Source organism: Mercurialis annua, linkage group LG8 (assembly GCF_937616625.2).
Source record: "Mercurialis annua linkage group LG8, ddMerAnnu1.2, whole genome shotgun sequence".
Taxonomy (NCBI): domain Eukaryota; kingdom Viridiplantae; phylum Streptophyta; class Magnoliopsida; order Malpighiales; family Euphorbiaceae; genus Mercurialis; species Mercurialis annua.
This window is the reverse complement of record NC_065577.1, coordinates 9,078,862-9,095,245: the sequence shown is the minus strand read 5'-3', so window position 1 is coordinate 9,095,245 and position 16,384 is coordinate 9,078,862. Positions and strand designations below refer to the sequence as shown.

At 36.2% G+C, this 16,384-nt stretch overlaps 1 protein-coding gene across 1 annotated transcript; it reads right to left on the bottom strand.

Moving 5' to 3' along the window:
- Positions 1–8,918: 8,918 nt before the first annotated feature.
- LOC126661570 (uncharacterized) lies at positions 8,919–10,287 on the bottom strand. Its single transcript, XM_050355424.1, has 2 exons — positions 9,829–10,287; positions 8,919–9,725 (listed from the first exon to the last, which is right to left on the bottom strand). The coding sequence occupies exons 1-2, from the start codon at positions 10,285–10,287 to the stop codon at positions 8,919–8,921; spliced, it is 1,266 nt and encodes a 421-aa protein (XP_050211381.1).
- Positions 10,288–16,384: the final 6,097 nt, after the last annotated feature.

Here is a 16,384-nt window from a genome sequence, read left to right as displayed (position 1 = left end):
GCAGCAAAACATCCTTTTCTTGCCTTCTAATTCATAAGCTTCATAGTTAACCTATTTTAACCCTAATTTCATTCCTCTATTTTCCTACAAAATCTAGCCGTCACTCATCTCTCAAAATCTCTAAGATTCATTGTCCAATCATCTTCCAAAACTCTTGTGATATTCGGTAAGTTTATCTCTTTAATTTCAGTTTCGTTCGATTATCGTCACGTCTCATTTCTTAGCTCGTTCTCATTTGTTTTAGCATCGAATTGGGATCCGTCTCTTCTCAGATGTAGTAGACACAGTCCTCAACAATATTAAGCTTTAAAAATCGTAATTCGATACGTTATTTGTTCCGTACTAAGCGCCGTCGTTTTACCGTTTTTGAAATAAATTTGTTAACTATTTCTTGAACATATACTGTTGCCGAGTTATTATGAAATTGCTTATGTGATTCATGTGTTATAAGGGTTATGAACTGAGGTTTAAATCCAATACGTTGTGTTGTTCTTGTTTTGATCTCTAAATGTTAGACGTAGTTGTTAGCAAAGGATTAACTGAGATTTCTTTTACATTAAGATCAAGATTATTATGGGTATGATTAGTTGAGTTTCTTCTTTTGATTATCATTCATGCTTGGTTTATTGTCGATGTTGGCGGCAGTGAGTGGTTCGTACAGTTTTGGCCAATTGAGTTCATAATTGATGGTTCCGGTGATGCTGGATCCGGTCTTGATGTGGCCGGTCTGAGTTTGATCTTCAATCTACACAGAAAAGATAGGTTAGAAGGATTCGAGCCGGTGTTGGCTCGAACACCCTCCGATGCCTAAGTCAGATAGACTGAATTCATAAGAGTTTAGAGTGAATATGAGTAATAAAAGGTGTCCTTTACCTGACCTAGGTCCATTAATATATAATAGATAGTCATTGCATTGTAGTATGAGTCTTGTTACTGATTTGAGTTCATCTTCTTGTTAAGATAAGGTAAAATCCGTCCTTATCCCTGATTTCACGGGATAAGGGCGTTATCTGGTCTTCTGGTAACACTGCGAGCTGAGTCAGTGACTTCGGACTTGTCTCTGAGTCAGTGACTTCGGGCTTGTCTCTGAGTCAGTAACCAACGCCACCTGTGTGGGTCTTGTGTACAATTCTGGTGGTGTATCCATCATTAGTCCCTCCTAACAAGAATATTTATATCAAGCATTTATGTTTGTTTCATTGTTTCTGTGGAGTGTGTCTGTGACCTTTTGTCTTGTATTTTGAAACGTTGCTTTCTTCGTGCTGTGTCTTCTTATCGAGCTTTCCTCGGCCCACTTCATTTCTTTGTTTTGTTCTACATGTTACATACTTGGTTTCTCCTTTATTGTAAAGATGGGTGATAATTTTCTTGATGACTTGACTCTCTCTCTCTCTCTTTTGATAATAATGATGATGTTGTGATTGTCGGGTTTAAACCTGTGTTACCCAATTTGTATGTGAGCAGCTGTTTGACTGACTTCTGTTCCACTGCGATAAAGATCATTCGTGAGGACTACCCCGATTATGATATCAACAAGTTTATGTCGATTGATTTTCGAGCTCTGGGTCAGTGAGCTGCGGCAAAGGTTGCAGCTTAAGAAAGATGGGTTGCATGTTTCTCCAGTTCTCCCTTCGTACGCTTCTAGAGATGGCATGAAGGACGCCATGGAATCAGAGGAGAAAAAGAGCTTGCTGATACTACTGTCAAAGATGGCAAGGAGCTTTTGCCTCTTTCGGGACTATTAACTGCGTCCAAGACAATTTCAACCATTATTTGGAGGTTGAAACTTCAGAGGTCCTTAAGCATGATTCTCTTGTCCCTGACTCAATCGAGGAACTTTCTAAAGAGAAAGATTCAGGTGGTCCAAAGGAAGGGAGTGGCCCTTCTAGAGGAAAAGATGTAGGCCGTATGTTGGACCTGTAGCTAGCTTTCTTTTACTTTGTTTTGGTGCTACCTTGTGAGGTAGTACTTCTTTTGTTTGTACTTTTCTTTAGGGGGTCTTTGTGGTAGACTCCCCCTTTCAGGGAACAATTGCTTGCTTTTTATAAATGTGTGTTGCTATTTCTTTATCTGTAAAGAATCGTACTGTTGACTATGTCATGCGTCTGTGTCATAGGTCTGCGACTAGCTTCTACTAGAGGCATCGAACCGAAAAATGACAAACTTTCAAGATTCTCCTGATAGAGAGGAACTCAATGCGTTTGATGTTGTAAGTCCAAAGGAGTGAGCGACCTTTCCAGAGGAGAACATCGTCTAGGCTCGTAGCCTTTTTACTTCGTGTTTGTTTTGTTCTTGTCCCTTGGGACAATCATTTGTTTTGTATTCCAAAATTTCTTGTGGTGAATGTTTTGTGGATGTTTTACAATCCACATTATCCTACATGGAGATCTGCACTCGCCATACAGTACACTGGGTCTGGTACACTACACTGAGTCTGATACAGTACACTGAGTCCTGTACACCATACTGAGTCTGATACAATACACTGAGTCTGATACAATACACTGAGTCTGGTACATTACGTCTATCCCTGTTTGTGTAGGACTCTGTTCAGTCTTAGATATTTCTGGTATGGTTGAACCATATCCATCATTACTTCCTTCCTTTCAAACAAGAATTCTTCAAGCATTTATGTTTGCTCAGTCTTCTGCCAAGGTGAAGAGTCCAAGGGAAAATTTGACGATCCTTCGAGAAAGGAAGAACTTCGTGAGTAGAATACTGATGGTCCAGAGGAGGGAGCGACCCTACCAAAGGAAAATGTTGTTTTTAGCTAGCTTTCGAATACTTTTTGTGTTGCCTCGTGGGACATCACTTCTTTTGTTCTTTTCTTTTGGGGCTCTTACGTTAATTAGAACCGGCCCCTCTATTTCGGAACAATTTTCATGTTTTATGGATCCATTTCAGTTATGTATGAGTGTTTTATACTTCGATACTCTGTGGATATTTTTCAATCCACATTCGTCATACTTGGAGATCTGCATCTGCCATACTTGGAGATCTGCATCCGCCATATTCGATACTTTGTGAATATTTTTCAATCCACGTTTTTCATACTTGGAGATCTGCATCCGCCATATTCGATACTTTGTGAATATTTTTCAATCCACGTTTTTCATACTTGGAGATCCGCATCCGCCATACTTGGAGATCCGCATCCGCCATATTTCGATACTTTGTGAATATTTTTCAATCCATGTTTGTCATACTTGGAGATCCTCATCCTCCATACTTCGATACTTTGTGGATATTTTCCAACCCACATTTTCTATACTTGGAGATCCGCATCCGCCATACTTCAAATCTGATGCCGATCTTCATTGCTTCTATTGTTGTGTCATGATTTAAATTTTAAATTTGGACCGCTTCAAAGTTCTTCAATGTTTCTTGTTCGTCTTGCTTGCATTTCCTCAAGTCACTTAAGTCTTTCTGCATGAGGGTGTTGGTCTTGAATCTTTCTTTAAATGCTGATGCTAGGTCTGGGAATAATGTAATCGATCCCGACTTCAGGTAGGAATACCATTTTTGGGCTGATTCCTTCAACGTTGCAGGGAACACACGACACAGCATAGGGTCTCTGACATCTTGCAACATCATTATTGTTTTGAATTTCGAGATATGGCTCTTCGGGTATCCTGTATCATCAAAAGAGTCAAATGCTGGTAATTTAAAACGTGATGGAAACCTTACCAATTGTATTTCAGTTTTCAAGAGGGAGTGTTCGTCCTCTCTATCCTCCTCGTCGACTTTGCCCAGAGCTTCATATATTTTTCTATCGCATCTCTAATTTCCTGATCGATGGTGTCCTTCTCTTCACCTTCATTTCTTTTGTCGCAGATGCAGCTCTCTGCTTCTCTCTCTAGAGGTTTGGGTTTGTGAACTGAGTCTTTCCCATGTGGATCTTTTGAGGTGACTTCATCTATGTGGTTCCGGTTTCTTCTAAGACTTTCATCCTTCTTCTGAGGCTTTTTTTTCTTCTCTACCAATGCTTTTTTTGAGTTCTTTATCTCATACTTCTTCTTTTCTTCTTATTATTGGCTCCAAGTGCTCTTTTCTGGGTGGGTTTGGCATTCCCTTCTTAGGAGGAACAATCTTTTATGTGCTTTTATTTGAGTCAAGAACCTCGTGTGTCCTCCGATTACTCCCCAACACCTTTGTGTCTGGGTTGTGCGTCCTCCGATTGCTTTCTATTTTACCATTGATATTTGTTTGTCATTCGCTTATTTCTACAGTCCCTCTGCGACCATGGTTTCTCTACTAACTGGTACAATAGTTGTTCCACTGAATGGTACGCCACTTTCTTCTCCGAAACTCTATATCGCGACCTTTCAATCGTTGCAAGATTCCTTAAAAATGATTCAGCCAGTAAATTTAATATTGCTTCAATAAAGTAATGTTTTCGTTCAATTTGATATTTTAATTTTCATTATTCAATAGATCTATATTATTGCTATGACTAATCGTTATTTTACAAGAGTAATATGACGACCACTCTGAATCATAGTGATATAAAATAAGAAACTTATCTGTTTTTCTCAAAGTCGTATTGCTGTTTGGTGGGATGGTACGGCCACAATAATCCTTCCTTCATAGCCGCTTCTGCTATTTTTTGTCGATTTGCCCTTTCGACTTTTCGAATCTCCTGTCCCATTAAAAGAGTCAAAGTTTGGTAATTTATACTGTGAAGGAAATTTTACCAATTATATTTCTGTTTTAAGGGGAGAATCTTCGTCCTCTCGGTCTTCGTCCTCTCCTTTTTCTTCCTTTCAAGAAATCTGTGTCTGCGCCCTTCTCTCTGGCCTCTAGAGCATTGTTCTTTCCTGGTATAGAGGCGGTTCTAGTAGCTTTGTATAGTGCGTTATTCTTTTTCCGGGTTGTAGGCTCGGACTGGCCTTTTCGTGGAGGTTCATCTCCGATTTTCTTTTTCTGCCCGAGAGCCTCTGGTCTGCGTCTCCCTTCTGAGTCTTTGTTCTGAGTATGCCTCTCCTTTCCATCCTATCTAGGGACGGGAAAGAAATTGGATGCATAGTCCTCTGATAACCTTGATGAGTAGGATGGGTTCATGGATAGTATCCCGGGTACGACCCTAGTTGCTGATACGCCATTGTTATCTGGTACTGGGGTGTGCCATAGCCTCAGGGTGAAGGTTCTTGTCCTTGAACGCTTCTCCGCATCGGTGGTGGTGTAATGTCATACGACATTCCACTTGTTGCTGGTGGCACGATGTTGCTTCTTGGTGCACTCCTTGTGACTCCTCCGGCGAGGGATAATTGGACCGTTGTTCTCTGGTAAGGCTCTCGTTATTGCGACCACTCCTAGTGGCGGTGGTTCTTCCTCCTCATTCATTCTTCAGCGTCTGGGCTGTTGATCTTCATGCCTTTATATTCTTCATCTACGTCTAAGATTACTTGTTCCTCTACGTCTGGGACTGTTGGTCCTCCTGCATTTCTTCATCTACATCTGGAATCACTTGTTCCTCTTCGTCTGGGACTATTGGTCCATTTGCATTTCTTTCATATGTACCACGCTTGCTATATCTTTGAGTTTCTTATATTTCACCTGCGTCTGCGCCGAGGATCTGCGTCTGCGCTTGGGACCATTCGTCAATCTACATCTGCGCCTGGGGTTACTCATTAATCTGTGATATTGTTTTTCATCTTCCTACATTTCTACTCTATATCTGCGTCTGGGATCCGCGTCTGCGCTTGGGACCATTCGTTAATCTACATCTCCGCCTGGGGTTACTCGCTAATCTGTGATGTTGTTGTTCATCTTCCTACCTTTCTACTCTATATCTGCGTCCGGGATCTGCGTCTGCGCTTGGGACCATTCGTTAATCTACATCTGTGTCTGCGATCTGCGTCTGGGAGCATCAGTTATTGTTTCCCCAGCACTCTGCGTCTGGGAACATTATCCTCCGATTGTTTCCCCAACACTCTGCGTCTGGGATCGTTCCTTCTTTGGTTCTTTTGCTGGTGCCTTTCTCTTTTTGCTCACTAGTACAATGATTTATATACTGACTGGTACATTTGTTTCTCTTCCGAGTGTCACAGTAGTTTCTCTTTTGACTGTCACAGTGGTTTCTTTTTCGACTGTCACAGTAGTTTGACTTTCACAGTGGTTTCTCTTCTGAAATTTCATTAAGCAACAGTTCAATCATTGCAAGCTTCGGTAAAAATGATTCAACAAGTAAATTTTAATGCCAGTACAATAAAGTAATTTTTTTTTGATTTCATTACTTTAATATTTTAATTTAATAGATCCATAATATCGATACGATTAAACGTTATTCTACAAGAATCATAAGGTTGCCACTTTGAATACTAGTGATATAAAAAGAAAAACTTATCTGTTTGTTTTTGTATGTTGCACTGGTGTCTGCGTCTGGTACACGGTAACTGTTCCTTCTATGACATAGAGATGAAGAAGTTTAGATGAACTAAACTTTCTTGATTCGACAACTTCATACATTACTTTTGATAGCCACTTATGCTCTGATTTGTTCATTTTCACTCGTAACTTCCAATCTTTTTTTCTATGGTTGTCTATCACCGAGAACCAAAATTAAATTTATTCAAGAACGAATTATCGTTCCCACAGACGGCGCCAAATGATGGTTCCGGTGATGCTGGATCCGGTCTTGATGTGGCCGGTCTGAGTTTGATCTTCAATCTACACAGAAAAGATAGGTTAGAAGGATTCGAGCCGGTGTTGGCTCGAACACCCTCCGATGCCTAAGTCAGATAGACTGAATTCATAAGAGTTTAGAGTGAATATGAGTAATAAAAGGTGTCCTTTACCTGACCTAGGTCCATTAATATATAATAGATAGTCATTGCATTGTAGTATGAGTCTTGTTACTGATTTGAGTTCATCTTCTTGTTAAGATAAGGTAAAATCCGTCCTTATCCCTGATTGCACGGGATAAGGGCGTTATCTGGTCTTCTGGTAACACTGCGAGCTGAGTCAGTGACTTCGGACTTGTCTCTGAGTCAGTGACTTCGGGCTTGTCTCTGAGTCAGTAACCAACGCCACCTGTGTGGGTCTTGTGTACAATTCTGGTGGTGTATCCATCAATAATAATAATAATCATTGTTGGTCATGCTTAGTTGTTTAAGATTTGAAATTGGCGGTAATGTGTTGCTTCAGTTGTGTGTTGGCCATAATGCTTACTATAGATTGAATTTTGTTCTTTTGGTTTTATATGGTTTAAGGTTGATTCTGATGTAAGGAATTTGTTTCAAAATCATTATGGCCATTTGAGTTCTTATTGTCGGTTGGGTTATTCATGATTATTCAAAGGTTTTTAATTTGTTAAAATACTAATTGTTTAACGCTAAAATTAATGTTAGTATCGGTTGTAATTTAAATTGTTTTTTATTATTATATTTTAAAAACGATAATTTATATTATAAATTTTTTTAATTGGATAATTACTCGGGTAATTATTAATTTGAGAATTTTGACTTAGCGTGCCAAATTGGCTAAAATACAATTTAGCTCTTAAATTATTTTTCTTAACTTATTTTAGTTAAATAATTAATTTTAATTATTGGTTGTTTTATTTAAACTATTGAGTTCCGTTTTAATATTTAATTATTATTTTATCAAAAGTATTATTTTAGAATTATAAACTGTGGTTTATATTTTTGATAAAATATTTGGGTCGGGTTAGACTTGGGTCGCCCGACAAGTGAGGTTAGCTTGGTAGCTATTGGTAACTCGGCTAACCCTCTATTTGGAAATTATTTATTATTTAAAGTTTATTAAATAATATTTATGAAATGGATTTTAAAACAAGAACTCAATAGATTTGTATTAATTGGGCATTATTACCTATAGGGTATTTTGTGTTGTTCTGGATTGTGTTATTCCGACGTGTTATTTGTGGTAGTCCTATGTGGTGTCTAGTACTCTCTAGAGTTAGGGTCTGTTTTTAATAATTTTTTATTTGTCTAGACTCGACTACTATTCGTACTCGAGGCGAACCAGGATTAGTTGCTTGCCGGTTATCACGTGGATTAGCAAGCAGTGAGTTTGTACTTACTATTTACCGCTTATTAAGTAAATTGTTATTTTAAATAGTAAATATATATACTGTACGTATATTTCGAACTGTTTTATATTATGGCTCTTAGTTGGAACATGCTACCTAATGGGCATCATTAGGACTGCGTGCGCATCGGTAATGATCTGGGTAAGGTATTTATGGAAAGGTGGTAACTCGGTGTGAGCATAGCTCTCGGGACCAAATAGAGTAACTCGGTGTAGCACGGCTCTCGGGACTCTGGATATGGTAAAGTGTGGTCAGTGGTAACTCGGTGTAGCTCAGCTCTCGGGACCAGGCCTATTGGATTATGTTTATTATTTAAAATTTTGGATTAGGGTTCCAGCTATTATTCGTAATATCGTTATTAAATGTTTTAAACGGTTTTAAAGGTTTTCGACTTGATAAATGTAAATAGTGGTATAAACTCATCTCAGTATATCTGACCCCGTTGTTTTCCCAATTTTTTCCAGAGTTATGATCTAAGAGAGTCTGGTGATCTCCGTCTTTACTTTTCTCGGAGGTTTAATTTATTTTAGTAAAACTATCAAACTGTTTTATTCTTAGACCGCAGTAGTTGACTAGACGTCTTTATTTTTATTACAGTTGTTAGTCGGATTGGTCCGACTGGATATATTGCTTTGGCATGTTTATATTGTTTACTCTGTTTACTTTTATGCCATATTGGAGACTCGTAGTTGAACGAGTATTTGTAATATTAAATGTTGAATATTGTAACTGCTAGAATTATGCTGAAGTCTCGGTTGCCCCCGAACATTGGTTTTCTTGCAGGTTTATTATAATTGTATGTTAACCGAAAGGCTAGCTACGGGTTTTGGTACTACATTACCCATACCCTAGCGCCGGTCACGATTCATGAAAATGGGCCGTGACAATTAGTAGCTTGAGGAGCCCTTAGTTCATCTTGTCTTTTGCAAGAAACACTAACAATATTAATGATAAAAGATAATTGACTGAAAAAATTATGAATGTCAATTACCTCTCTGGATGCTCCAACTAATGCTAATTGAAGTTTATGAGCAAGACAGTGAATATAATATGCATATTGACAATCTTTCAAAAACAAAGCTTGTAACCCGTTCCACTCTCCACGCATATTACTTGCACCATCGTAACCTTGGCCTCGAATATTATAAGTGCTCAAGTTGTGATAAGAAAGAATAGCAGATATGTTATTTTTCAAAGTCATAGCTGAAGTATCAAAAACATGAACAAGATCAAAGAAACGCTCTTGAATACAACCACTTTTGTCTATAAATCTCAACACAATAGCCATCTGTTCTCTCTTTGACAAATCTCGGTACTCGTCCACAATAATACAAAATTTAGCTTCGCTAATTTCCTCACGTATTGTCCGACGTACTTTCTTTGCAAAAATACTTAGGATCTCCTTTTGAACATCATGAGATATATATTTTGCATTTTTTGGAGCATTCTCTAAAGCCACTTTATCCACATTCTCATTATAAGATGCCAACAGCTTTACCATTTCACGACAATTACCTGAATTTATTGACTCTTCACTTTCATCATTACCTCTTAAGGAACAAGTTTGAAAAGTGAGCCACCAGACTGCATCTATTGTGGTCTTGAATCGTAATCGATTATTCGCAACATCTACCGAATATTGTTTTGAGAGTACATTATCAATATGTTGAGACTGAGTCATCAAATTGTCACAGGATCTTACAGCATTATGATGAGGAGAATTAGGAGAACATACCAATATGACATAAAAGAACACATTTTTTTTCATCATTTACGTTCTTCCAATTTTGAAATCCCTTAATAGTGAAAGCATTCCCCCCAAAATGTTTAGTAGGCTTGTTGAAGATATAACAGGGAAGGCAAAATGCATCGTCCTTACTAGGTGAGTACTCTAACCAACTCGGAAATTTAGAATACCAAGAAGCAATAAAATGTCGAGGACGACTTGTTGGACCTGATAATGGATACTTAGGGAGAATATGTTGATATGGTCCAAGCATTATATAGGCTCTTCGAATTTCATCACGTTTAGTGACCGGATACTCCAATCTAGGACATCTTAATCCTGAATCCCTCTCTAAAAAGGAAACATCAGTTTCACGTGAATTTTTTCTTGCAATTTTATTAGATGGCTCGTCAAAATCACTAACATTAGAAAGTAGTATATCATCACTCTCTAAATTAGTTGTACTTGTTCGCGTAAAATGTGAATCAATTCTAGATGATTTTCCCATATTAATCAATTTTATTTAGCTAAATCAATTAAACTAGCAAATCACGTATTATGCTAAATAATTATATCGAAAAAATTCCTAGGAAAGATTGGTGGGTCATAAGCGGACCACTTAAATACCAACTTCATAGACAAAATTTAATTCGATATAACTACTTACACAATAAATAACTCTAACTAGCTCAAACGTTAGCTAATAAATAGATAATAAAGAGAATACTAGAATTTTATAAAAGATTACACACTAAGAGAAAAAACAAATCAAAGCCTTTAGGAGTTATTTATGCCAGTTTGTGTAGAATGAGATATTTTAAAAGGAGAGAGTGGCTTCTTTTTATAGGTGAAGGAAGACCACATCTTTCATCCCAAAGCAATGTGGGACAAAATTAAAATTTGTCTATTACTAATTAGTTTAGTAAATGGATATAAGAGTTCTGCTAGTATCAAAATTTACATACAAGGAGTATGTGCGTAAGCTGTCAAATGGCTTAAAGAATCATTAATTTAGATACAATTACTGGTTAAAGAATATAAATTGATTTTTCCTTTTCTATAACTACCCTATAATTACGGTTTAAGCCACTGCACTTATGTGATTCCCATGCATCATTCTTTGGATATTTAGCAATATCCCAGATTAACATTAATATATAGAATTAGTAATTTTTTTATTTTCCTTTGGAGGGGCAAGTGCCACTGCTTGCCCCTATTTATCTCCGTCCTTAGTGATATATGTGTTTTATTTAGAAAAACGGTCTGAGGTGGATACTTGTATGCCATTACCTTCATTAATGACTTATCGTGGTATATGTACGGTTTTTTTACAAAGAACAAAAGTGAAGTTATTGAAAGATTCATAAACTCCAAAAATGAAGTAGAAATTCAGATTGAAAAAAGTATTAATGTTATTTGATCCAATCGAGAAGGAGAAATTCCTAAAATAATGTGGTACTACTTTTCAATTGACTCTTTCCGACACACTGCAAATTGAATGGTGTATTCGAAAGAAGGAACCGTGCATAACATACAAACCGATAACTCGTTTAAAATCTATTATTTTGCAAAAATAATACTCAATTAAACTCCAACCAAACTCAAATTTAACTCAAGGAAATCAATACATAACATACGTTTCTACAAAATTTTCTACCAGTTCCCACATCGCATCATTCAACTCGATGATAAAACTAGTGCATTAATACACCGGTCTATCTTCTTGGGTCAGAATCTCCAATATCCTTTCCCAAAATAATCAAATACCACCAACCCGTTCCAAAGGGACATTTTCCTCAACTTCCTCGTTATCGAAACCCGAAAGATCTCGATCCGCAAAACGATATACTAACCCAGCGTAACACAAAACTAACACTAGAAGTAACACAGGGTATAAACGAAGGTTCGACTCACAAATCAAAAGCCATCATCAAGGTTAATTCAAAGAACGCATGAAAGAAATTACATCATGTGCTTCTACGCACGAAGAGACAAAACAAAAACAATCAACATAGCCAAACCAAACTTGCGAGGTATACAACGCAAATTAAACCAAAATAATTCTACAAACCATAAACCACCCAAGCATTCCATTAACCACGATTAACCCAAATCTAATTAAAAAGGTAAAAACAAAGCATGCTACAATACACTACAATTCGTCGTAACAAGAACAATAAGTAATATGTCATCGATCAAAAATACACATCAAAACCCATTTCGATTTATAAAGTCAACCACAAATGTTTTTAAGTTCTAGTTGAGCTTCATGGTTTTAAAAAAATTTATTTTCCAAAAAAAAAACTCATTTATGAATCAGTTGCTAAAAAAAATTCAAAGTATCTCAATCCCTAAAACCAACAAGTTAGCCGAGTCATTACAACTACCAAGTTCAGCTCTCAAGTTTGGGTGGCCCAAGTCACACCTAAAACAACCATTTATAAAATGTATTTAAAACATTTGTAAATTTGGAAAAAAATGCCTTTAAATAAAATTTCAATCCTTTAAAAAAAACAGGTGCTCATCGCAACACAAGAATCAAACATCAATTTAAATATTCAAGTGCCAAAACCATTAATCACAACAGCCATTCTGTAAACACTTAACCCAACTAAACATATGACCAATGACGCTTCAAACGATATTCCATAACATAGTAAAAATAACAATAACAATATAAAATCCTCACATGGTGACACATCTTATAAATTAAATTATTTAAAAATAATTGTTTGTCGACACTAATCCAAACGTAACATTCTGAAATTCGCGAAATTCATTTTCCTGGCAAAATAACCAAAAATCGTATTCTTAAAGTATTATGACCAGACCACTCATCCGGCTCTCGTGTCAAAATACAAATCAAATCAAAATAATTTCCTTAATAAAACAATAAAACCAACATGCGGTCAAATAACATAAAGCCACAAATTATGCTTAAAGATTTAACATAAAAATCATTAAAACCACACAAGGCCAACGCCTAACATATCATAGTACGTGCCAACTTATTTAGTACCCAACAACACAGCCAAAATAAAATTGTACTCATCAATAAGGTGAAATCAATCCAATTATAATCAAAATCATCCAAGGCGTAAAAGCAAACAACTAATCTCCCAAGGTAAACACCATATAAGGCACAATAACCCACAAAACATCACCCAAAGTATATCACATATATGGCACAACGGCCAACAAATCACCCAATATGTAAGCAATAAACATTCCAAAGTAATGCATCAGTAACAATTAGACAGACACTCAACATTCCTATAGATGAAGGTAGATTGTTTTGAAAATAAAAGATGACGTTTCAAAAGACAAGACTTGAATCCTAATTCCGCAGTAGATCCTATGACACAACAACAACTTAGCATGCCTTAAAGCAGTAAACACATAACATGCAAAAATGCCCTTGGTTTGAAACTAAAGCTTTGATACCAACTTTGTCACGACCCAATTTCATGGATCGCGACCAACGCTAGGGTATGGGTATGGTCGTACCAAACCCGTAGCAAGCCTCGCGGATAATATACAATCAATATAAATCTGCAAGAAAACCACTGCTCGGGGACATCTGAGACTCCAACCTAAGTCTAGCAGTTTATATAACGGTTCTATTATAAATACTTGAATATAATCCGAAACTACGAAACATTCCTCATATATAAATAATCCAATGTAACATGCCAAGATTATAATAAATAGTCGTAACAATACGACAATCCAAAGTATACGATAAACATAAACAACTACTAGTTCTACTGCGGTCTAAGAAGTAAAACAGCTGACTAATTTTAATGACATAAAAACCTCCTAGGAATCAAAGAAACGGAGATGACCAACGCTCTCAAATCATTAGCCTGGAAAAAAATTGGGAAAACAACGGGGTCAGATATATTGAGATGAGTTCATAATGCTATTTACATTTATTAAGTTTAAAACCCTTAAAACAAATCCTTTTATACTAATATATATAAGATTATGGAAATAACAGTATTGAAATGATCACAGCGTAAGTATGATGTATCATACCGAACCCAGATTGGACGGAAACAAATCCTCGTCATATACAAGCGTAAGCAAGACATTAGTCTGCTGATCTCAGAGTACTTACCAGTGCACACAATCTCGATACAAGCCTATCGAGTAGCTCGTTCCAATCCAGATCCATAATCGCTTAAAACAGTTCGAAAATAGTTTATATACTAAAATAATTGCGGTACTTAATAAAGCGGTAAATAACACTACAAACTCACTGCTTGCTAATCCGCGTGAATCTTGGCAAACAGCTAACCCTGCATAGACTCCGAAGCACGAGCAGTCGACACGTCTAAAACAATGTACAAGTTAAAATCCGAACAACCCCTAACTCTAAGAATACTAGACACCACATAAGACTAGCATCTCAAACACAACCAAAGAACAATATGTGAAACACAAGTAATCCTTAAGTCAAATTACAGATACATCCAACCAATTCAATAACTAGTTAAGCTTAGATGAGTTCTCGTTTTAAAAACAATCCAGAGTAATATAATTCAAACAACACCTTTCTAAATCCAAGAAATCCCAGAGTAGTGTGTTTGGCCATATATCAACTATATGCTCAACACAACATGTCGGACGACACAAGTCTAACCCGACCCAACTTAAACCGGAGTAAAAATCCAGAGTTAAATCCTTTAAAACCAAGCCAATGTATTTGAAAACAAAGAACTCACTATAAGCTTAACCCAACCAAGCCAATACCACAAATAGCAATAATAACCTATAAATTATCAACACTTGACAATTCCACCCGGAGTTCATATACCTCCATAACACCTTATATGGAAATTAACACATGCTTTCAATCACTATAAAACAACCAAACTCAGTTCTGAATATCCATTTAAGACAACAAGTAATCCATGGCAAAACTTAGCATAGTTTATCAACCATTTCACCAAGCGATAGCTAAACAACCTAAGGTACAACTATCACTCTTTATAGGCTAGAAACACAATATATAATCCATATCCAGCCCTATACAACTTGATCAAATCACCTAAAGTGAACAACGCAACTTAGGCCAATTAACTCATAAACATCATTTTAGCCAACAGTTAGTTAAGCACCTAAGTATAAGATTTCTAGCCTTTAAGAGTTATTCAAAATAGCGAATTCATCTTTCTAAAGCATTATTAAATACTACCCTTTGATCTCGCCAGGGATTCCAAACCACCCAAAGTACCAACAACCTCTATGAGCCAAAGCTAATTTAAGTTAATCATTTACAGATTTTAGTTTTGTTCAAAACAGAATTTAATGCAAGAATAACTAGAATTTTACATAACCTTGCAATTCAACCAATTATCACAATCACCCAAGGTTCCATCAACATTTAAAATCCATATACAACACATTAAGATTTTTAACAATAGCAAAACAGTCTATTAAAGCCACAACACCCAAAGCATTTAATCAACTCACTACCTAACAATCCTAATCAACTAAAACAAGGAGTAAAACCACATACCTTATGGGAATTGACTAAGATAAACCAAGGGAAGAAAACTCATAAATATTAAGATCAAATCAGCCTACAATTGAATCAAACACCAAGGTAATGAATATATAAACCCTAGGAATGTTAAAACCAAGATTAAACCTTAAGGAGAGGATTAGAAACACTTACCAATGATTAAAATATGAAGGAATTATGATATGAATGAGTGCCTAACTGAAAATAGGGGTTTGTAGTCGAGTGGGGGCTGAGGGAAAGAAGAAAAATGATTTTAGGGTTTTTATTTCGCACAAGGCACAACTCAGCTTTTTGAAGCAGTTTCCCCCGTTAGACGATCGTCTGTAATCGTCTGTAATCACTTTTATCTTTATATGTCAGTACAATTTACACACCGTGCACACACTGTTAATGCGCTGTTTAGAAAAAAAAAAGCTTATTTATCCCTTTTTAAAGACGTTATGGACTTATCTGCCCCTGTTTAAAGATCGATGTTAGAAGCTTATTTGTCATTTTTTAAATTTTAGAGGCATGTTTATTCCTGATTCCAAATGCTAGGGATATATTTATCTTTTTTTCCTTAGAAATATTAAGTACCTACGTCATTTGCATGTGACCAATATGTCATTTTTATGTTTTTGAGTAAACCAAGAGTGTTGATTATCAGACCTATATGTATGAACCAACATTGTCATTTTTATGTTTTTGAATAAATTAAAAACGTTGATTATCAGACCTATAAATATGAAGACATTCTTTCCCACTTTACTCATCCACACCTTCACTAATTTATAATAAAGCTAGTCTCACAAAGTTTACTAATCTTACTAGTTATAAGACCTATATTTACGCTGAAAATAAAAGCTTACGAATAAAATAATTGGTAGATTATTTCTAGTTTATATTTCTATAACTATTAAAGCAGTTTTTCCCCGTCAGACGATCGTCACGGATAAGATAAAAGCAAAACTCCAAAAGAAATATTAAAAGAATAAAATGCCAAAAGTAGAAGGAGCGAAAGATAGCTTTAGTTATATTTTTAGAGGGAATTTTAAATACACTACATTATTTCTTTTTTTTAATTACAAGTTTACAT

Bases quoted from the DNA above. Each gene is read 5' to 3' on its own strand.
- LOC126661570 (XM_050355424.1), bottom strand. From the start codon at position 10,287: ATGGGAAAATCATCTAGAATTGATTCACATTTTACGCGAACAAGTACA. The intron at 9,726-9,828 runs GTAAATGATGAA...TTGATGACTCAG, and splicing joins GATTTCAAAATTGGAAGAAC to TCTCAACATATTGATAATGT.